Here is a 23,809-nt window from a genome sequence, read left to right as displayed (position 1 = left end):
CCTGTGCTGTTTTTCTTGAACGAACAGTTTAAGCTGATTCCCCCCCCCCTGTATCGGAACCTCGGGGGCAGCAGAAGAATTAGGCAAGAGGGGTAGCTGGAAGTTGGGCGCCAGTCTAGGAAGCCGTCTCTCCTGTAGAATCTCTTGAGATCTCTCCCTGAGCCTTATGTCCACTCGGGTAGCCAGTAGATCGTCCAAGGCAGCTAGGAGATCTCGAGCAGCAAGTTCGTCCTTGATCTCAGGTGATAGGCCATGCCAGAAGGATGCCACCAAGGCCTCATTGTTCCAGGACAATTCTCCTGCCAGAGTCCGGAACTGGATGGTGTATTCGCCCATGGAGGCGTCCTCCTGGCGCAGGGTGAAGTGGATATGGCATTGATTCAGAAACCCCCTGCACGAACGTGCGTCTCCATGCAACCGAGGTGGCAATGGCAGCGAGAAGCGAGGATCCAAACTGGGACTGCCAGGAGGTGTAGCAGGAGGGTAGATCGGAGGAGCTTGAATAGGAGCGGTGAAGGAAGTAGCTAGCGCCCCTAGCTGCTGTGCCATGGAGTCTACTGCCACAAAGAGTTGATCCTGTCGTGCTTGCAGATCCTGCAGGTCCGCTTGCATGGCTTGGTGGGATGACAGGCCCTTGACTTGGCCAGCGGGGTCCATGGCCTGAGCGTACTGTCACGGCGCGGGATGTGGACCCACTGTGCCGTACCGCGTAGATGAAGGTACGAAACAATGTCTATAGTTCAGAACGGGTACGTGAGGCAATGTAGACAGTAGCGGAAGCGCGACTTGTCTTTCACAGCAGGTGGCACCGTGGGATGCAGCGGAAGACTTTCTCAGCAGGTACGATAGCACGGGATACAGGGTACAGGCAGCAGAAACGGGTAACACTGGGAACTGGGAGACCATTTGCAAGACAAACTTAGGTATACAACAACGCTCAGGCGAGGAACAAGTGGGCAGAGCCCCTAATTATAGTCCAGCAACCATTTTGGCTAATTATGGTTGGTGACAGCTGGACGCGTACTGTCCCCTTAAGGCCGTGCGCGCGCCCTGCGGGAAACAGTCCGAAGACCCGGAAGAGAGTGCCGGCGTCTCCCTGGAGGGAGTTGAGGCCGTGAAGACAGATGTCTATAGCCGTGGCCGTCAGAGGGTAAGTCTGAACGGCGACTCCCGGCCATAGACCTTGCACTTGTATAGTAAACGGATAGACAAAACATAGTGTGACAATCCCTTCCAGGGCTGCAGGAGTTAATAACTTAGTGTCAGGAACTCTCCGCCCTTCTTATGTAAATAAACTTTTTTCACTTTCGATTCCTGCTTTTACTTACTACAATGGCGTCTGCTGATCTGAGGGATGAGCTGAACTGCTCCATCTGCCTGAGTCCCTATACAGACCCCGTATCCCTGAGATGTGGACACGACTTCTGCCGTCCGTGTATTGTGAGGGCGCTGGATGCACAGGAGGCAGCTGGAGTGTATTCCTGTCCTGACTGCAGAGCAGAATATCCGGAGCGTCCGGCCCTGGAGAAGAACAGGAAGCTGGGTAATATAGTGGAGCGTTTCTTCTCTTCTCACCCTGATATGGAGGAGACCAGAGTCTTCTGTATTTACTGCACCAAGTCTCCTGTACCGGCTGTGAAGTCCTGTCTGCAGTGTGAAACCTCCATGTGTCATGAACATCTCGTAGCCCATAACAAGTGGGTGAACCACCGTCTAATTGGACCTACTTTGTCATTTGTGGATAGAAAATGCTCCACGCACAATGAGATCCTGAAATACTATTGTCCTATAGACGCCGCCTGTATCTGTGTGTCCTGCTGGGTGGCCGGTGATCACAAGGGACATGACGTGGAGCTACTGGACGTGGCGTCTGTGAAGGAGAGAGAGAAACTGAGACCTGTCACTGAGAGACTGAACTCTGAGAGAGAGGAAGCTGGAAGAAGAGTCCAGAATCTAAAGGATCATGGGACAGAACAGGAAGAGAAATCAGCCGGACTCACTAAAAGAGTGACTGGTCTGTTTGCTGATATCAGAGAGAAGCTGGATCATCTAGAAAAGACAGTCCAGGATGAGATTTCCAGACAGAAGGATCAGGTGTCACTCTCAGTCTCTGATCTGGTCAGAGAGGTGGAGCTACACAAGGATGAGCTGACCAAGAAAATTAATCGATTTGAGGGATTATGTAATATCACTGATCCACTGACCTTCCTACAAGAAGATTTAAACCCTGGTGACATCAGTGATGGGAGCTGTGATGTCATCGGTCATGTGAAAGATGCTCCGTGTTTGGATGAAGGGATAGTCTCACAGTTATTACACAGGGGACTGTTACACTTTAATGATCTGAAGATCAAGAGACAGTTCTCAGTGATGGAGAAATCAGACATATTACTTGATATACACACGGCTCATAATAACATTACTATATCACCGGATCTCAGATCTGCTTCTTGTGCCGCTACATCACGGAGGAGACCCAATGGGCCCAAGAGGTTTCATTCTCGTCAGGTCTTAAGCTCCAGAAGTTTCTCCTCTGGGAGACATTACTGGGAGGTGGATGTGAGTCAGGCGAAGAAATGGATCATTGGAGTGGCCGGGGAAAGTCTAGAGAGGAAGGTGAACGGAAATGAATCTTTTATTGGTTATAATGAGAAGTCCTGGGGTATGTTGATAATTGATGAATGCTTTGGAGTGCGTCATAACAATATCTATAAGGAGCTGGTATCAGACTCTCCTGTGGAGGTCGTCGGGATCTATCTGGATTATGAGGCCGGACGTCTGTCCTTCTATCAGCTGTGTGACCCCATCAGACACTTACACACCTTCACCGCCTCCTTCTCCGAGCCGCTCTATGCCGCTATGTATCTGTTTGAAGACTCCATCATTACAATTATGTAATAACAAAATGACTACTCTACAGCCGTAAAGTGAATCCCCACCTTCTATCATTTTCAGGTCCGATATTCGGATTCATTTCTTAATATCTGTTTATAGCGGTTCAATATCTTTCTGTTTTAAACCCTTCCCGACATTTGACGTATCCATATGCCAAAGTCGGGTAGGGGAAGTATGGAACGGGCTCACGGAGTGAGCCGCTTCCATACTTCCGCAATGCAATCTCAGGGTGGGGATGGTTGCTAGGGCTGCCTGGGGGCCTAATGAAGGCCCCCAGGTCCACCATCTTTGTGCTCCCATTAAGCCCTGCTTCTAGCCTGTCGGAATCACGATATACTGCAATACATTAGTATTGCAGTATATCGTGCAAGCGATCCAACAATCGCTGATGAAGTCCCCTAGGGGGACTAATACAAAAAGTAAAAATGAGTAAAATTAAACTGTTTTTTATATAAAATAAAAATTAAGTTAAAAAAAAAAAGACATTTCCCCCTAGAGCATAGTAAAAAAATAAATAAACCTAATTAGTATCACCGCGTCGGTAAAAGTCTGAACTATTACAATATATCATTATTTAATTTGCACGGTGAACGACGTAAAAAAAATAAATTATTGTAAACACCAGAATCTCTCTTTTTTTTGTCACCTAATCTCCCACAAAAAAATGAAATAAGTGATCAAACTGTCGCATTTACACCAAAATGGTATTAAAAACGACATCTTATCCCGCAAAAAATAAGCCCTCATACCGCTTAATCGACGGAAAAATCAAAACGTTATGGCTTTTGGATTGTGGGGAGGAAAAAACTAAAATGAAAATCTGAAAAAGGGCTGTGATGAGAAGGGGTTAATGTTACAGAGCTCCAAATCCCCTTCATTGACCTAGATGTAAAAATTACATTCTGAATACCACCAGCCACCACCAGAGAGTGCTCAGGAGCTACCTGCATACTGACCTATAATGGAAATTAATGCATAAGCTGTATGCAGTAAATTCCTAAGCTCCCCCTAATGGTGACTACAGGTAGCCAGAATATTATCTTCTGTTCATTTGAATAGGAGCAGTACTGCAGCTCGGCCGCTATTCTGGACTGGAGCCATCTGCTTCCGGCATGGACATCCGGCAACCGAGGCAGCTGATCGGTGCGAGGTCCGCGTGTTGGTCCCCCACCGATCATATACTGGTGGCCTATCCTGTGGATAGGTCATCAAATGTCCGCGCCCGGACAACCCATTTTAATCTGCAAAGAATTCCTCTCCGTTATTCATTGGATGGAGACAGCCATTAATTCTCAAAACATAAATCCATCTTTGCAACCAAATTTTTGTTATTGCTACAATGCATCTAAAATGAAAAATATAACAACTTTGCGAATCGTCTTGATTAAAAATGCCCTATCGTTTTGCATATACAGCTCCTATGCAGACCCGTATCTCCATGTTACCAGACAACAAACAAACCCTTTGTAGTCTGATCCTGCGCTCATACTCCCTTTCATCTTTTTTGCTAACTTACTATATGCAGATTAGCAAGAAGTCGGGGACAGATCGGAGGAATGATGACAGCAGGATCAGACTACACAGTGTTTGTGGTCTGTTACCATGGAGAAACATAGGTCTGCATAGGAGCTGCATACGCAAAACTATAAAGCTACAAAAGGTGGAAATAGGCTTTAGCGTTTAAAAGTAGAACTATATAACCAGATTAACAAAATATATATATATATATATATATTTCCCACTGCCTCCGATAATCCAGAAAATCTAATAATACAGCACAGAACTGCAATAAAATGTCAATCACAAGACCAGAAGCAAAATCAATGAGGAACTTGATTAAAACACAATGAGTTTTTCTAGATTTTTCTGTGACCATCTGATAATCCAGAATATGATTGTCTGAAATGAAACACCAGATATAAGGAACTTTGCTGTATATGTAACGTGTTCCCGCTGCTGTATTACGAGGAGGGGCTGGGGTTTATCTTGATGTAAACAGATCAGTATATATTATATTTCCTGTGATTTCTACGTTCTTGTTCACTTTTCATCTATTAAGATAAAATAAAAGATAATTCTGATGTTGTCGGTCAATTTCTGGAGACGACCAATGAGATCCGATCGCTGACATTGTTTAATGGCTGTTTGCGAAATTTCTTTTTATTTCAATTACTACAGACGGCCAGTAGGGAACTTTTACTTTACCACAGTGTGATGGTGTTATGTCACTGCAGTGGTGGAACTACTACCATAGTGGCTTCTAGGGGGGGCCGCACTCTCAGGAGGGACCCAGCCTGCCTACTGTGGCAAAGCAGAGAGACACAGGATTCTGCGGACTTGCTCCATCTGTCTGAGCCTCTATACCAATCCCGAGATCTCCGTGTGTAGGCTATATGTCAGATCGTGTTATAATCGATCACCTCGTATGATTCGATAACGGAAAATTCTTTGCACAGTAGGAGCCCCTGAAATATTATTGCACAGAGGAGTCTTCATTTATCTGTGAGTCTTGCTGGGGCTCTGGCAACCATGCTGGGCACAAGGTGGAGCTCTTGAATGTAGCTCCTGGTAAGAAGCAGAAACTGAGAAACATTATCAAGAAAGGAGGCTGAGAGAAGAGTCCAGAGGCTGCAGGATCATTAGGTGGAAAGACAGAACAGCCATTGCTTACAAGAAAGTGGCCGATCCCTCTGGAGATATCAGGGAACAGGTGGACGCTCTAGAGCAGAATGTCCAATGTGAGATCTCCAGACAGGAAGATCAAGTGTCACTGTCAGTCTCTGATCTGATCAGAAAGCTGGAGATACAGAAAATGTCGATATCCTGGTAAATTGAGCAGAAGAGCATTATAATATTAATGATCCCTTAACTATGATGAAAAAAAGCCCTAAACATCGATGACAATTTGTGGGCTTTGTGATGTTCAGTGTCTGGATGAAGGACAGTCTCACAGATCTTACACGGGACTGTTACGCTTTGCTGATGATCTGAAGTTGAAAAAACAGTTCTCAGTGATTGAGAAATCGCTCGTATTACTGGATTTAGACAGAGCTCATGATTAAATGTTTATATCACAGGATCTTAGATCTGCTTCTTATACCGCTACATATACCGATGGGCCAAAGTGGTTCAAATCCTGTCCGGTTTTAAGCTCCCGCAGATTCTGCTCTGTGGAACATTAGTGGGAGGTGGATGTGAGTCGGGTGGAAAGATGACTGATAGGGGTGACCAAGGAAAATCAAAAGAGGAAGGTGGACGGAAACAAACCTTTTATTGGCCTTTATGACAAATCCTGGACCGTGTGTTCCTCCAAAAGACTTGTCAGGAGCTATCTGTACTATGAGGCCACTTTGCAAATTGTCTTTTCTAAAAATGTCCTAGTGTTTTGTGTATACAGCCCTTAGGCTGACCTATGTTTTTACGTTGTTCCAGACTACTCCAACATTACCCACAAAAGTGCTCTTTTCATTTTTTTTAAAGAAACAATCAATAAAACAGAATAAAATAAACACACACTCCTCTTCTATATGTGTCTCGGGATCAGAAATTACCACCATCCTTCTCACAAACCTCCGCATAGGCCTAACTGGCTGTAAAGCAACTGGCTGCAGCAGGAGCTATCCCACACTGCTCTGTCTGCAGTAGGAGACTAGGCATGCTAAATTCTGCCCCACCACCCATATGCCAGCTCAAAATCGAAGACATCAGGAGTATAATTTAAATTTGTTTTTCCTTCTGTTTACTTTTATCATTAATTTCTAGGTATACTCTTCCTTTAAGCTACACATTTAAAGCACATATCTTTATAGACATCGGAGCTTCCTGATACAGAGCCACAAATCTACTGCATATGCAGTTACAATATAAAATTCCGGCTACTTGCAGCCACCACTGTACTATACAGTACTGTATACATTTATATATTGAGATAAAAAAAACAGTATGCAGTGAACTCCTAAGCTCCCCCTAGTGGTAGCTGAAGACCAACAGAATTGTATTATTTATATTCTATAGCTATTTAGGGGATTTGGAGTTCTGTATCAGAAATATATATATATATATATATATATATATAAAGATATTTAGCATTTTTAGTCCATCTCTAAGATGCCCAAATGTTAAGAGACGATAAGAAAACAGCACCACAATTGGAAGACAATGGAATTTTTTTATGTGCATATAGTTCAGTAAAAGTCTGTGCACTATAAAAAAAAACTTCTATAAAAGCACCTGCTGCATTGTATATTAGTATATCCGTCTACCAGGAACCTACACCACAGACTAATGTATAGAAAGCTTTGATGGGTATACTTGGGGCGGGGTAGTTGGATCATGAATGGTGGCCGGCGTCCATTATATGTTTATATACCGTAACAGAATATTACATGTTTTCCTTACCTGCTTTGCACCACCTATATTCACTGTTACAGTCTGGTTTCTACCTTATAGGAACATGTGGCTGCTATATATCAATGACATATATTTTCATACAGTTACGGGACAACTAAGCTCCACCGAGAGTAGGAAACATTTATAGGGTCAACTAAAAACAGGGAATTTTTACATTTCCGAAAAATGATCAAGCCTTGTGTCCTACAGAGGTGTCATCCCTGTAATAACTGGGGACAAATCACCCCGGGGTTGTCACCCTCAAGGACATTGAGAAAAATGTTCATCATTTAAATCACGTAAGTCCTGTCCTACAACCTGCGGAGGGCTAGCACAGGTGATGTTGTTGTAGATGTAGCTGGGAGGACTGGTATCGTAACCTTCTGACACCGACTGTACCACTCTGGGGACAACGGTGGCATTACTTAGGCAGAAATCTCTTAGGTCGTTGAGGGAGCAGCCACAATCCCAGTGGTTTCCGTGTAACCACAGTTGTTGGATTGGAGAATTTATGAGCGAGGAACTAACAGCGATGGTTTTTAATGGGTTCCTTTGAAGGCTGAGATACCGAAGATGAGAAAATGGCTGAAAAATGTCTGTATCAACAACATTCAGCTGATTGTCCGAAAGGTCAAGCCATTGTATCCTCTGAAATGGACTAAAGGTCTCTGAAGAAAGGGTCTGCAGTTGGTTGTTGGCCAGAAGAAGGTAGGAGAGATCTTTCAGTCCCGTGAAGGATCTAGCCGAGAGTTGACTCAACTTATTGAATCTGAGGTCCAGTTCTAGTAGATCTTGAAGGTCAGAAAAGCTGTTGTCATCAATAACCGAAATGTCGTTCCGCTGGAGAAAAAGCCTCCTAAGATTCGAGAGGCCTGAGAACATGTGAGGCTTTATCCTACTGATACAACTGTTCTCCACGTGCAAGCTATGAAGCTTTCCAAGACCTCGGAAGGAATGTTCGTAAAGTGTTTTGAGGCAGTTCCCCGACAGGTTCATCACGGCCACGTTTAAAAGTCCTGTAAATGCTCCCGGACGGATCTCCTGAATGATGTTGTTATTTAAAGACAAAAATTCAAGTTGACCAAGGCCTTCGAATACCCGTTCAACGAGGGTCCTGAGCTTGTTGTAACTAAGACTGAGCTCCTCTAAAAATTGTAGGTCCTTGAAGACTCTAGGCCTTAGGCTGGTAAGAGAATTGTTGGACAATCTAAGAACATGGAGACTTAGTAAACCGGCAAAGGTGTCCTCCGAAAGGGCAGGCAAACGATTTTGTGACAGATCTAACCATCGGAGAGACTTCATGCCGAAGAAAGCTCTAGATGCAATTGTGGAGATGATGTTGTGGTTCAGATAAAGCTTCTGAAGCTTGTGTAATTTTATAAAAATGTGAGCTTTCAACCCCCGTAACATATTCCCACTTAGGTCCAACTCCTTCAGTTCCACCAAGCTGATAAAAAGTGGGAAATGGACGTAGGTCAAGTGGTTTCCGGCCAAAATGAGCTCTCTCAGGTTCGGTAGGTCATGAAACACGGTGTCCGGCAAGGCCGCCAATGAATTCCAGCCCAAGTTTAGGTACCAAAGGTTGGAAAGACCTGCGAATAATCCATCTTCAATTTTTGTAAAGTAATTGTTGTTGAGGCTCAAGGAAATCAAGTTCTGAGTGTGAAGGAAAGTGTTAGGGGCCAAATACTTCAACATATTTCTTTCTAAGTGCAAATGGGCTAAAGCCTGGAGGCCATGGAGGGCATGTTGCTCCAGCTTAGTTAAGTGACTGCTCTGCAGGTTAAGAAAGTCCAGCTGAGATACATTTTTGAAAGCTTCGGTCGGCACGGCGGTGAAGTTGTTATGGTCCAACCATAAAGCTCGAACATTTGTGGGCAGTAGATCCGGAATACGGGAGAGGTTCCGGGAGCTGCAGAAGACGCTGAAATCTTCATTGTAGTCGTAACTGCAGAGACAAAATGTTGGACATTTCGGCTCTGGAGGTGATGAAGTTGTTTCTCCTTCTGACGGCCGGGACTCTGAGGCCACACAACTCCCTGTGACAAAACGGCAGAAAAGGATCACGGCCACAACCTCTGTGGGGAAGAAAATCAGAAATGGAGTAAGACAATGAGGTCAGCAAGACTATGGAGATGAGCACTATATTGAAAGAGGAGGCTGATGGGTAAAGGTGAAGAACCATAACCCCGCAACCCTTAACCCCAACCCACAGTGTTTTGGAACCAGTCTATCTGACCTGACTTACATGACTAGAGCGATCACCAGTGACTCCAGCCAGCTACATTATCTACTGAAGTCTGAGTTTCCCGCCTCAACACAGGTTACTGCTTTGTCTGCCCCCATGCTTTACACTGTAGCTCTGCTTGTTCAGATTGGCTGCTGTGTACAAACACAGACTCAGAGGTAAGCCGGTACATGACAAGCTGATCACACTTACAGCAAGGACAGAAGATTATACGCTACAAGTGGCTAAATCACCAGGTGATTGCTGCATATAGGTGGGAGGGGTCTCAATAAGGAGGAGGAGCCTAGAAAGCGGCTGCAAATTTTGCAATGTTGATTATGCAGTGACTGAAGCCTGTTATTAAAGGTGAGTGGAGGGGCTTACGGCCCCATCAAAAACAAACGGGGCTCCTAGTTCTGGCCAGCCTCAAGTCGAATACATCCAACCTGCATGACATGGAAACTGGTCCAATCAATGCCCCTCCCCACGCTGTATACCACAGCCCCTCCCCACGCTGTATACCACAGCCCCTGCCCACGCTGTATACCACAGTCCTGCCCACTCTAAATCACCCTAATGAAGAGTAGGAGGGGATATGTACATAATGATGAGTGCCCAAGGGATCAAAATCCAAAATATTTCCCTGAATTGCCCTCCTGTGTAAAGTCGGCCATCTTGCTTGACACACAGCTTTCCCAAAAACAGTCATAACTAAGGGATATATGTGTAAACTTGGCAGACGACGTCCCTTGGACGGGTGATATATATATATATATTCGCGGGTGATGTTTCTGCACGGATATAAACATGCCGAACGTTATTACATTATGAGACAATATTCACCATTCACTCCTGAATTTTGGGAAGGTGTCAAAAACCGCTGGCATCGCGCCGCCTGCTCCTGACTCAGCATGTTATGTGAGCCCGCGGGAGGGAATATGGGGGGGGGGGGCGGCACGTAGGATTTTTATTAACCCTTTAAAGTTGCCTAATAATTCTGCAACAGAAACTCTCAAGATGAGATAAGAAAGGATGCAACTTATCGTCTATGACGAGCTCCTCAGCGGCGGGAGGATGGAGCTCCTTAGGGGTGATCTGCCAGGTAGACTCTAAATGTGCCCCCTCCACCGTCTACATAAAGGTGACCATGCGACTTGTATGGGACCCTGGTGGGGGGCTTCTAGGCTCAGGTTGGCCCTATCCCTCTCTCCCATAGGTGGCGTTACCCCTTTAGGTTCTGTTTCATGGGCGGTAAGTGCCATAAATCGGACGCAGGCGGTGACCCCATTGGGCCCCCTTGGCCTTCCTGAATGTCCCTGTGTATATTACACACTATATATGGATCCTGGGCAGCACAATTTATATAGACCAGTGGTATCCAACTATATTATGTTACCCCATATTTCTGGGACACCGATTTTTTTTTCCTCCGTCCCGAACCCCAAGTTATATGGAACGTATATACATCACATAACCTTATAATGCATTCAGCAAGCACGTATAGTATAAAGTGCGTGTCCCCAGCAATGAATGAGTTAACAGTGGGCACCTTGTGAGCCGCACCCTGAAAGGGACATCATCAGCAGGTAGACCTGGGCACAATCCCCTCTAGTAGCGCCAGGGTAGTAAGGAAGGGCCATGGCGTTACCAGGTCTCCCACATTTTCCAGGCGCTGTCCCAGTCCGCCCTCAGCCCCTGGACATAGATAATAGGGCGTATCCTCCAGGATCGGAGGGGTTATGAGGGTCACCTACCTGCACCTGTAGGTCCCATACTGACTGTCACATAGCAGAGTGGACGCGGCTACTCCTGGGTCACTGCTGGCACTGAGCAGGGTGATAACAGCGAGCGCTCCTGGCCAGCTACAAATAGGCAGGGTCCTGGAAAGCGCTCGCCTTATAAACCCTGTCACCGCTGGGGAACGGGGAATGCCAGGTTAACACATTGGTTACTAGGTGGCTGCCTATTCATAGCTCATGATGTCATAGACGGGGGAATTCACATAGAGACGTGTCCTGGAAAGACTCGGCATAGTTAACCCGTTCACTGCCTGGAAAAGGGGGGGGGGATAGGGGGTGAATTGTAACTTACTGATTAACCCATTCACTACTCGGACGCTACACTACGCATGTTCCTTTAAGGAAAAAGCTTCATGGATGGCAAAGATACAAAGTATGGCAGCCAATGACCCCTGTTCCAATAAAACGTTGCTATTTTCCCATAAAAGATCCAGATCTTATTAACCCATTGATAACCAATAACCTACAAAAATGTTTTTATGTTTTGTCATCAGTAATTCCCTATATATTTGGAATGAACTCACTTTTCGGGCAACTTTTCTTATTCAGTATATCATTTTTTTTTTTGTAAGCATTTAATGGAAACTGTCAGCAAGCTGCTGGATCTTTTTGCGTAGATCTATTTAGTCCTTTGAGTGTGTAATGATGTTCTGCTTTGAATGGGTTGTGGATCTAATTGGTTTATTAACCCCTTGATACCCCCTACAACCTGACACAATAACACAGGAAGACCCAACGCAGGTATTAAATATTCATATAGAAATCGGACTATGTAAATGGTGACGTGAAAACGATCATCAGGTCTTTGCGCGCTGCGCTACGTATTCACACCAGACACAAGCACAATAAAAGTAAATATTTCATATGATTCGTTAACAGCAGCTATCCTGCTTACTGACGGGTTCCACGTTGTTTTGTTTTTTTCTTCACACAGTAAAAACAAATGACTAAATAAAAGAAAACAGAAATGAAGGTTATTAGACAGATGACGGCTGCTCGCTGACTATACGAAAAACATCTTAAAGCTGCAGCCTACAATATTTAGCTATATTACCAACCGCAAATGTTAGAAACAAGTATATACGCGACGTGCCGACACTGATCATACAGGGGAGCCCCTTATATCATGTATACAGCACAAGAGGGGGGCAGATCAGACACAGTGATATGTAGCCAGCAGACAGTATCACACAGGATAGGATTAGATACACAGCTCAGCAGACAGTATCACACATGATAGGATTAGATACACAGCTCAGCAGACAGTATCACACATGATAGGATTAGATACACAGCTCAGCAGACAGTATCACACATGATAGGATTAGATACACGGCTCAGCAGACATTGTCACACATGATAGGATTAGATACACGGCTCAGCAGACAGTACCACACATGATAGGATTAGATACACAGCTCAGCAGACAGTATCACACATGATAGGATTAGATACATGGCTCAGCAGACATTGTCACACATGATAGGATTAGATACACGGCTCAGCAGACAGTATCACACATGATAGGATTAGATACATGGCTCAGCAGACATTGTCACACATGATAGGATTAGATACACGGCTCAGCAGACAGTATCACACATGATAGGATTAGATACACGGCTCAGCAGACCGTATCACACATGATAGGATTAGATACACGGCTCAGCAGACAGTATCACACATGATAGGATTAGATACACAGCTCAGCAGACAGTATCACACATGACAGGATTAGATACACAGCTCCGCAGACAGTATCACACATGATAGGATTAGATACACGGCTCAGCAGACAGTATCACACATGATAGTGTTATGGAATAAATATATGTATAATGTATCTGGGGCCTCAATGAGTGCAATGCTGAAGAGAAGAACATGTATTAGAATATATGTTGGGTATTATTGAAAGGTAATGGAATAGATTTGCAGACATTCTGTAGATAGTAGAAATTGGGGCCCTACAAGGACTTACCAGACACAAAGGAGTCTGTTTATATGATGTTTGAGTTTCGGGCATACAGCTAAGATAGATAAGGACCAGACACCAGATTAACAACTAGATATAAGAACAATGTACATAGAGACATAAATCACGAGGGAAGAAACCACAAGAATGTAAATGATTCATGTGTGTCTGCACGTACTCATGTGATATTTTTACTATATAAACTCTGTGTCTCTGCAAATAAAGTCAGAAGGATTTTTACCTTGAGAAACGTCTCAGTGTATCTGTTGCTTCTCCGAGCTCGCACCCCCCCACCTGATTTGAACCTGCATGGAGATCAAGGCGTAACGTGACTCAAATTGCGATCACAGAAATTGGCGCCCGAACCAGGGACTTGACCAGAAGGACGGCACCCCACCTAGGGGATCTCCCGGGACTTGAATGGCGACCACCCGGACGAAGGAACGTGCAGACCACTGCTGCAGCAAGGTAAGAAGACTTAATTCTTACAAACTCTGCTCTGCACCTTCCTGTCTGGTAGGTCACCTTCCCGGTAGTACTCCTGAGGGATAGAGGGGCCACATGAGGGTATTTTTAGTGTAAAAATCTGGTCAAGTCTATATGTAATCCTACCCTCAGGATAAAGTGCCTGATCTCCATGACAGTATTTGTATGAATGTTGTAGAAACCCAGTTTTGTGTCACAAATGCATTTTAGAATAAGGAAATTGTTTTTGGAAAAAAACTTCCGATAATCCGGCAAATTACCAGAAACATGTGTACATGCTTCAGGTGACTACGGGGATTATGATAGGCTAAATTTAAGCCCGGAAATCGAAAATTTTGTGCAATCTGATAATCCGGAAAAATGCCGAAAATGTGTGTACAGCATTGAGGTACTTGCGGAGATTATCATGCACTGATTTTCAGCTCAAAATTCCAGAATTTTGTGCAATCTGATAATCCGGCATGTCAAAAGAACAGCTTGATTTTACGTTTGCCTTATTATTTGGATCAGGAATATTTGTCATATTACTGTTATGGTGTGGAGGATATCTCCTTGAGTGGTGTTTAAAGTGAATAAGAAGAAAGTAAGCTAGTTATAAAAGGAATTTAATTCTCTGGCCAGAGTAGAAGAAGGTTTAAAAGGGTTTTGAGGGGATAAGTAACTGTATAAAATAGGTGAGAAAGGTAGTGTGGGACTTTCCCTAACAGCCAATAGCCATAGTGTTTGTTAGTGAAGATAAAAACTGAGAGAGAAGGGTAAGAGTCCCCTCCATCATAGCAGGGCTATGGGAAACAGTCACGGCAAACGAGAGTTTGAGGTATGGCATATGGGTGAGCAAGCACCTGTTAAAAGGGTGTAAGCTTACTAGGGGATCGTAAATCCAGAAATTCACCTATCAGGAAAACTACCCCCTACATAACTTAGGGTCTGCCTATAGGCGACCACTTATAACTAGACAATGGGGAACTGGTGTCCCTATTAAGTACGGAGACTAGAAACTGTCTAAAATAGATGAGAATGGAATTCATCTGTCAGTAGCTAGAATCTGTAACAAGAGTACGAGATGAGCACCCCAAAGGACAAACCGCCAAACAGGTAGTAGCAGAAAGAGAAGGTAAAAAGGCAACGCAGGGAACAAATAAATAAATAAATACAAAAAAAATAAAAATTAATGAAAGCATGTGGTCTAGAATCCCATGGACGGTTAGACGCAGGAAAATGGAATGAATGTTGTGACACAAAACGTGGATGGCTGAAAGATGAAAAGTGTCAGAGGAAATTCATATTTTATAAAGTAAAGTTTAAAGCAAAGGAAGTGATAGAAGTAGTAGCTGTTTTAAAGTTGCAAATGACCTTATAGTAAATTCCCATATGGTATAATTTAGAATCAACTAGTGTGATAAGAGAAGGGGGAGGTGGAGAACAGCTGCTAGTGAGATAAGAAATGTCATCTTGTTCTTGAAATGAATGGACACAACATTAAATGCTGATATAGATATTTTGTATGACTTTGTGTCATATTGTATGTATTAGAGAACAGGACCAGCAGACGCCCGGTAATGGCGTCCGTACCTCATGTTGAGTGTGTCCTCATTGTTGGTGGGAAACCCCCTGCGTACTGTGTTTCCAATGGGAGAGGCTGCCCCCCCCCCTGCCCCTGATGTGGCCACACCCGGCCCATCCAAATCAGTATGAAATAATCACCTTGTTAATTTTGTCATTTGTAGTGTTTTTTCTATTTACAGAAGTTCCAGTCTAGTTCACTGATGAAACAACACGTCATCATAATATAGAGATGGTGGCCGTCAGATTGTACTGTTAAACATTAACGTAGATAATTCCTATACAATGGTGTGATAAATGATTGCAGATACGTATGTTGTTTTGCCGGCATTGAAAGTGTTAAGTTGTGAGAAGTTGTGAGAAGTTGTGAGAAGCTGTGAGTGTGTGACCCCCCTCCCTCTCCCCTGTAGTGTGCTGTGTTTGGGAGGAGGAGGAGGGGGGGCTGACTGGGTGCAGTCTGCAGGGCTGATGAGACAAAGGGATTTCAATATGCACTGCTGAGATATATATATATATATATATATATATATCAGTAATGTCTACAAACCGAAATACATTTCTTGTCTTTTGCGCAAGCGCTGTTGGTTATAAAAGTTACGATATTTATGTGTTATGATGTGATCAGATTTCATGTGTTTTGATAATTCAGATGTATTAAACTACAGATACGGTGAGACACGGGGGTTTTGAAAATGTATGTGCCCCCACCGTTATACTGTTTATTGGTTTGCAGTAATTAATGTTATCAGAGATAATATTTTCTGTTTTATTGAATAACTAACTACAATTGTTCTGTTTTTGATTTCACACATGAGTTATGTCATTGTAAAGATCAAATGTTTGTCAGGAAAAAGTCATTTTTGTTTCAGGCTGTTGTACATTACAGGGGGTTAAATTAGTGTTATGTTGAGATGTAGTTTTGAACTCTGCTACATCACTCTCGCAGAGTCCACAAAGGGGGGAAGGGTGAAGGAACTGATCAGGTACAATTTTAGTTTATGTGTAAGAGACCATCCCCCTCCAGCAAAGTTACACAGGAGGCGATGTGACGTCACTCACACGAGTCTTTATGGATTTAGATGAGGGAGAAGGCAAAACAAAACTTGTCTGGACATTGTTAATTTGATGTAAAGTTTTTGGGAATGTTTTATTTTTATTTGTTTTTGTATTAATCAAGTATTTGTAGAACCTGATAAAAGTGAGATTCTCAAAATATTTTGGATTATCAGCTGAATGAGGAGGAGTTGTGTTTGGTAGCGGCTTGTGACACCAATCCATGGAGTACCTCTACGCAAGCATATACTTTGTACTGTACTGAACAAAATGGACATGCCACTGCAGTTCTCACACAAAGTCATGGACCACAGCAGCGCCCGGTAGCATATTATTCAGCTAGACTAGACCCTGTGGCCCGAGGTTCCCCATCATGTGTGAGAGCTATCATTGCTGTAAATTCAATGTTAAACAAGGCCTCAGATTTGGTCCTGGCATTTCTAGTCCAAGTTTTGCACCACATGATATTACTGCTATTTTTACTCAAGTACAGCTGAAGCACTTGTCAACAGCAAGATATCTAAGATTAACCTGTGCGCTTCTTCTTCCTGAGCAGGTCACACTCCATAGCTGTACTACATTGAACCCAGCTACCTTACTGCCTTTGGAGCAAGGGGGAGAAGACGTAGGTAAAGTATGGTCACAATTTTTGTCTGAAACTGATGAACATGATTGTATGGCCCTTATGGCCCAGGAAACAGTGGGGTTCGCACATGTAATAGATACCCCACTCCAAAACCCAGACCTAATACTCTTTGTGGATGGTTCAAGGTATTGTGTAGAAGGATCTTTTCTTACAGGATATGCAGTAACCACCGAAGATGTAGTCCTAGAAGCAGCCTCCTTACCAGCGTCCCGCTCAGCACAAGAAGCGGAGCTTAAGGCCCTGGCAGCAGCATGCCAACATGCAGAAGGAAAGACAGCAAATATATACACTGACTCTCGATATGCTTTTGGGATTGCACACGATTATGGCCCCATATGGAGGGCAAGACAATTTTTGACCTCTGCAGGTACACCTGTAAAGAATGCAGACTTTGTAAAATACTTGATGGAGACCCTGATGTTACCCACAGAAGTAGCAGTAGTAAAAATTAAAGCTCACACTAAGGTGAGTTCACCAGAGACAAAAGGGGAAATGCCCTGGCAGACGAAGCGACAAAGCAAGCATCACAGAAGCTACCCGTGTTAGCAGCCGTATGTCAGATAAACGATCCAGAGGAAACAAGACCAGCTGTAAGCCCGGAACTACTGCAAAAACTTCAAGGACAAGCAACAGAAGAAGAAAAAGACAAGTGGACGGCCCAAGGAGCAACGCTACGAAAAGATGGCCTCTGGCAGTGCCAGAATAAACTGTGCCTGCCTAAGACAATGTTCCCAATGATGGCCCAGATAACACATGGAGAGACACACCAGTCAAAAACGGCAATGATGGACTTGGTAAACAAGGTGTGGTATGCCCCAGGGTTTAGTGTGATGGCCAGCAGTTTTACACAAGGATGCATGATCTGTGCAACACATAATATTGGAAGAACTGTAAAAGTACCACAGAAGCACACACCCAGACCTATATATCCGTTCCAGAGACTACAGATAGACTATATTCAACTACCCAAAGTTGGTACCTATGAGTATGTGCTTGTTTGTATTGATCTCTTTTCAGGATGGCCAGAAGCTTTTCCAGTAACCAAAGCTACAGCCGTAGCCACAGCAAAGAAACTGATCAACGAGGTGGTGTGCAGATATGGAGTTCCAGAGGTGATCGAGAGCGACAGAGGAACTCATTTTACGGGTGAAATCATGAACCATGTGTTGTCAGCTCTAGGCATAAGTCAAGCCCTACATACACCATACCATCCACAAAGTAGTGGGAAGGTTGAGAGACTAAATGGGACTCTCAAATTGAAAATCCAAAAAGCAATGGTAGAAACCGGGAAACCATGGACCGAGTGTCTACCATTAGCCTTGTTCTCAGTAAGATACACGCCCACAAAAAGAACAGGTCTCAGCCCATATGAGATCTTATTTGGGTCGGCTCCCAGATTAGGATGTTATTTTCCACAGGTGCTCCAAATGCAGTATGGTAGACTAACAGATTATGTATAAACGCTGAACAAACAATTGACCAAGGTGCATGCACAAGTATTTGCTTCCATTCCAGGTCCTGATTCAGTTGAAGGGACGTATAAGCTAGAACCAGGAGATTGGGTCGTTGTCAAAAGACACGTGAGGAAAAGTCTAGACCCAAGATTTGACGGACCGTTTCAAGTCCTTTTCAAGTCCTACTCGTTACAAGCACCTCAGTGAAGCTCGAAGGAAAGGCAAGCTGGATTCACGCCAGTCATTGTAAAAAGGTTCTTCAGCCAGAAGAATGAAGATCTTTGCGGTTGTTGCGGCGGTTGTTGCGTGTGCTCTTATACAAAAAGGCAGAACTGCTACTCCTGTACACGTAATCAGTACAGAATCACTGGAACAGTTCAGGACAGGGTGGGCGAATGCCACAGTGGATAGAAAGGAGGGTAACTACACCTGTAAGGCCAATGCCCCGTGTTATACTACAGATGTGACTACAACCGAAGGGACTTGGAGAAAAGGACCACATGGAGGGACTGTGTACCTTCACATAGACAAAACAGCCAAAATTAGCATACAAGAAGAGACGGCTGTTGTTTTGTTGTTATGAACCAGATTTACAGTATCTACAGAAATATACAACCAGTAAAAATAGAAACGAAATGATAAATAAGACTTATGAAAGATGCAACAAGGAGAGGCTCAACTCTACGATTGTAATAAAAGAGACTGATGGGATGATATTATGTATGAATAATAGCCAAATAAGAAATAGAAGATATTTTGTATTCTTGATAACAATTTTAAGAGATAGTTTTAAGCCACATATAAGAGTACAAAGTCTGGAAAGAATCGCACACACTTGTAAGAGCGCTGTAACCCAACAGCAGAAAGAGAATGTACACTTCAATATTTCCTTCCCTGAATCCCCCAGCTGTCATAGACAAAAAAAAGAGAATGGCATGACCCGCTATTAGGAGGGGTAGGAACGGGATTAGGAGTATTGAATGGTATACAGTTAGAAACAGTTATGAACAAATGAAACTCAGTGGGAGACGACACATCTACTGCATTAAGGATAGGTGCGTCATGGTTACCTACTACCTTTGCCATACAACAGAAAGGGTTAACTATAGATGAACTGTTTCTAAATGTTTTTAATGAAAGTATGCTAACCGAATATAGAACATTACAGAATGTATCAACTTTTGTAAATTGGACAGTATGTACGCTTAAAACGATGTGGCAACAAGAACAGATGAATAATTTTAAGAATAAATTGTTTAGTAGTCATGTTAGGCAATGGACAGACATTCTGCCCGTAGGAGAGAGAAATGATACGTGGTTATTGTTCCAGCCTGAGTATACTGAGTGTACACCTAGATGGTGTGCAGGAAGACTAATAGCATTCAATGTGAAAAATCCTACTCTATTATGCAAATTTATTGTTATGCCAATGGTAATGATTGATCCGGTGACATTATTAGGACAATATTGTATCCTGGAAATGAAAGGAACACTCATAGATTCTCAAAATAAGACAAGGAATATAGATTTATGCCAATTAACAGAGCAAGGATATGTATGTAATGAACAGTCAGGGATATATGAACCCTGTCTAATGCAGCACCAGGATAATGTATGCGCACTCACTATAATCCCAGAAGCTAACCTACAGGTATATATTGAAGTAGGTCCACAGCATGTATGCTTAATAACTAACAACAAGCAGACCCTTAGCCAGTTTAATCTCATAGGACCATTTTCAGGATGTCTATACAATGTGACGCATTTGACTTGGGGGAACCAAACTATAGTGTTCCTGCCTACTTTAGAAGAAATAATGTCCACTGTATGGGTACCTGAACCTTTGCCCTATGGAAATTTTAGTTTGCCACTGGAAGAGTTAAAACAAGTGTTACAAAAGTCTAAAGACGTAAAGAAATTGATAGCAGCCCATAATGTAACTCTAAGTAAAGTGAAAGTATTGGCTACAATAGCAGCTAAGGAAGTAATACATTTATCGTCAGCAATAAAAGATGCCAGTGCCCATCACTGGTATGACATATTTACAGGATTTTCCCCCACTGCCACTAAGATACTGCATGTGTTATTCCAACCCTTGATATGTTTCATAATATTGTTTATATTGCTTACATGTTTTAATTGTTATGCATTTTGTAAAATAAGGGAAGCATTCAATCAGAGGCCTATACATTATGATGAAAGAGTGTTGTGAGATTACCCCACCTACATACCTGTGTGAATCAAGTGAAGAAATGGATCGAAGCCTTGCTATCAGGAGATAGAAGTAGCATTGGAATTTAGGTGTTGGTAAAATCACAAAAGGAGGGATTGTTATGGAATAAATATATGTATAATGTATCTGGGGCCTCAATGAGTGCAATGCTGAAGAGAAGAACATGTATTAGAATATATGTTGGGTATTATTGAAAGGTAATGGAATAGATTTGCAGACATTCTGTAGATAGTAGAAATTGGGGCCTTACAAGGACTTACCAGACACAAAGGAGTCTGTTTATATGATGTTTGAGTTCTGTGCATACAGCCAAGATAGATAAGGACCAGACACCAGATTAACAACTAGATGTAAGAGATAAGAACTATGTACATAGAGACATAAATCACGAGGGAAGAAACCACAAGAATGTAAATGATTCATGTGTGTCTGCACGTATTCATGTGATATTTTTACTATATAAACTCTGTGTCTCTGCAAATAAAGTCAGAAGGATTTTTACCTTGAGAAACGTCTCAGTGTATCTGTTGCTTCTCCGAGCTCGCACCCCCCCACCTGATTTGAACCTGCATGGAGATCAAGGCGTAACGTGACTCAAATTGCGATCACAATAGGATTAGATACACAGCTCAGCAGACAGTGTCACACATGATAGGATTAGATACACAGCTCAGCAGACAGTATCACACATGATAGGATTAGATACATGGCTCAGCAGACAGTATCACACATGATAGGATTAGATACACGGCTCAGCAGACCGTATCACACATGATAGGATTAGATACATGGCGCAGCAGACAGTATCACACATGATAGGATTAGATACATGGCTCAGCAGACAGTATCACACATGATAGGATTAGATACACGGCTCAGCAGACCGTATCACACATGATAGGATTAGATACATGGCTCAGCAGACAGTATCACACATGATAGGATTAGATACATGGCGCAGCAGACAGTATCACACATGATGGTTTGAGGGCAGCGCAGCACGTGGCTCGAGTGGGCATAAAATGGGTTCAGTTGTCGCCAGGTCATGTCTCCTCGGACAGAGATAGTCCCGACTATAACCCCAGAAATTCACTTGTTGAGTCTTTCAATTGTCCAAAGTCCGTTTGATTTATTTGTGATTTGGGCGGCGTCTCGGTCGGTTGTGCGGCCTCTGGTGGCTCCGCGGTCATTGCCCTGAGGACAGTTGTCTGCTCGTCACAATATACAGGTATCCGGAAAGTTGTGTTTATAATGAAGACCTAAAGCCGCAGCTCCAAATACAAACACTGTCACCACCATAACAAAGGGTTAATGTGACCTGTGTGAGCTGGAGGAAGGCAGTGACACGACCACCTCCTGACGTCACCGGGGTATATGAGGGCTCCAGGGATGGGGGGACTTGTCATTGTTTGCTTGTAAGAAGCGGAGCGGCACACAGAAGTATCAGGGTATGTTCACACGGCCTATTTACGGACGTAAATCGGGCGTTTTTGACCCGAATTACGCCCGAAAATAGCGCCTCCATAGCGCTGACAAACATCTGCCCATTGAAAGCAATGGGCAGACGTTTGTCTGTTCACACGAGGCGTATATTTACGCGCCGCTGTCAAAAGACGGCGCGTAAATAGACGCCCGCGTCAAAGAAGTGACCTGTCACTTCTTTGGCCGTAATTAGAGCCGTTATTCATTGACTCCAATGAATAGCAGCGCTAATTACGCCCGTAATTGACGCGGCGTTCAAGCGCCTGCACATGCCGTTACGGCTGAAATTACGGGGATGTTTTCAGGCTGAAACATCCCCGTAATTTCAGCCGTTACGGACCCCCGCCGTGTGAACATACCCTTAGGCTGGGTTCACTTGACCTATTTTCAGATGTAATGGGGGCGTTTTACACCTCGATTTACGCCTGAAAATACGGCTCCAATACGTCGGCAAACATCTGCCCATTACTTTCAATGGGTTTGCCGATGTTCTGTGCCGACGACCTGTAATTTTATGCGTCGCTGTCAAAAGACGGCTCGTAAAATTACAGCCTTGTCATAGAAGTGCAGGGCACTTCTTGGGACGTTTTTGGAGCCGTTTTCTCATAGACTCCAATGAAAACAGCTCCAAAAACAGCCGTAAAACACGCCGCAAAAACGCAGCGAAATACGCGAGTTGCTCAAAAAACTGCTGAAAATCAGGGGCTGTTTTCCCTTGAAAACAGCTCCGTATTTTGAGACGTTTTTGACTCTACGTGTGAACATACCCACAAGGTATGTTCACACGTACACGTCCGATACGCCTGAAATTACGGAGCTGTAAATTTCAGGAGAAAACAGCTCCTGAATTTCAGCCGTAACGGAATGTGCAGGTGTTTTTCGCTGCGTCCTTTACGGACGTAATTGGAGCTGTTTTTCTATGGAGTCCATGGAAAACGGCTCCAATTACGTCCCAAGAAGTGACAGGCACTTCTTTGACGCGGGCGTCTATTTTACACGCCGTCTTTTGACAGCGGCGCGTAAAACAAAATGACCATCGGCACAGAACATCGTAAAGCCCATTCAAATGAATGGGCAGATGTTTGCCAGCGCATTGGGGCCGTATTTTCGGACGTAATTCGAGGTTAAAACGGCAGAATTACGTCCGTAAATAGGGTGTGTGAACCCAGCCTTAGAAACACACTGCGGATCAGCGCCACCTGCTGTCAGACATGTGGCATAACAGCTGAGCTCCAGTACGTACACACGCAGCGCTTTACACTGTGGATTTTCCGCAGCAGAATGTTACAGTAGCAGCAAAGAAATATGCAGAATAGAAGCGCGGAAACTGACTTTGCGGGGCAGATTCTCAATGTCTCTCTCTATGTATGGAGGAAAAAAAACACTGCACACCAGGGGGCAGCATAGTGGAGGGGGCAGCGTGGTGGAGGGAGCATCGTGGTGGAGGGGGCATCGTGGTGGAGGGGGCATCGTGGTGGAGGGGGCAGCATAGTGGAGGGGGCAGCGTGGTGGAGGGAGCATCGTGGTGGAAGGGGCATCGTGGTGGAGGGGGCATCGTGGTGGAGGGAGCATCGTGGTGGAGGGGGCATCGTGGTGGAGGGAGCATCGTG

General features: G+C 43.9%; 2 protein-coding genes across 5 annotated transcripts in view; one reads left to right on the top strand and one right to left on the bottom strand.

Annotated features, from left to right (window-relative positions):
• The first annotated feature begins 553 nt into the window (after positions 1-553).
• Positions 554-5,101, top strand: LOC142655975 (E3 ubiquitin/ISG15 ligase TRIM25-like). Its single transcript, XM_075830739.1, has one exon. The coding sequence runs from the start codon at positions 1,333-1,335 to the stop codon at positions 2,896-2,898; it is 1,566 nt and encodes a 521-aa protein (XP_075686854.1). The 5' UTR covers positions 554-1,332; the 3' UTR covers positions 2,899-5,101.
• A 1,942-nt stretch (positions 5,102-7,043) lies between these two features.
• IGFALS (insulin like growth factor binding protein acid labile subunit) overlaps positions 7,044-23,809 on the bottom strand; it is a 38,499-nt gene continuing 21,733 nt past the window's right edge. For 3 of the 4 annotated variants that reach the window (XM_075830732.1, XM_075830734.1, XM_075830736.1), the window contains one exon: positions 7,044-9,362. In XM_075830732.1, coding sequence (XP_075686847.1) covers positions 7,546-9,362 — 1,817 coding nt within the window. In that variant the 3' untranslated portion in view covers positions 7,044-7,545. Of the gene's footprint in view, positions 9,363-11,265; positions 11,402-23,809 lie in introns of those variants that run through there. The other variant, XM_075830735.1, reaches the window with a different exon arrangement.

The sequence above is a fragment of the Rhinoderma darwinii genome, chromosome 6, assembly GCF_050947455.1.
Source record: "Rhinoderma darwinii isolate aRhiDar2 chromosome 6, aRhiDar2.hap1, whole genome shotgun sequence".
Taxonomy (NCBI): domain Eukaryota; kingdom Metazoa; phylum Chordata; class Amphibia; order Anura; family Rhinodermatidae; genus Rhinoderma; species Rhinoderma darwinii.
The sequence above is the reverse complement of the archived record's forward strand: the minus strand, read 5'-3'. Positions and strand labels throughout refer to the sequence as shown.

Bases quoted from the DNA above. Each gene is read 5' to 3' on its own strand.
- LOC142655975 (XM_075830739.1), top strand. From the start codon at position 1,333: ATGGCGTCTGCTGATCTGAGGGATGAGCTGAACTGCTCCATCTGCCTG.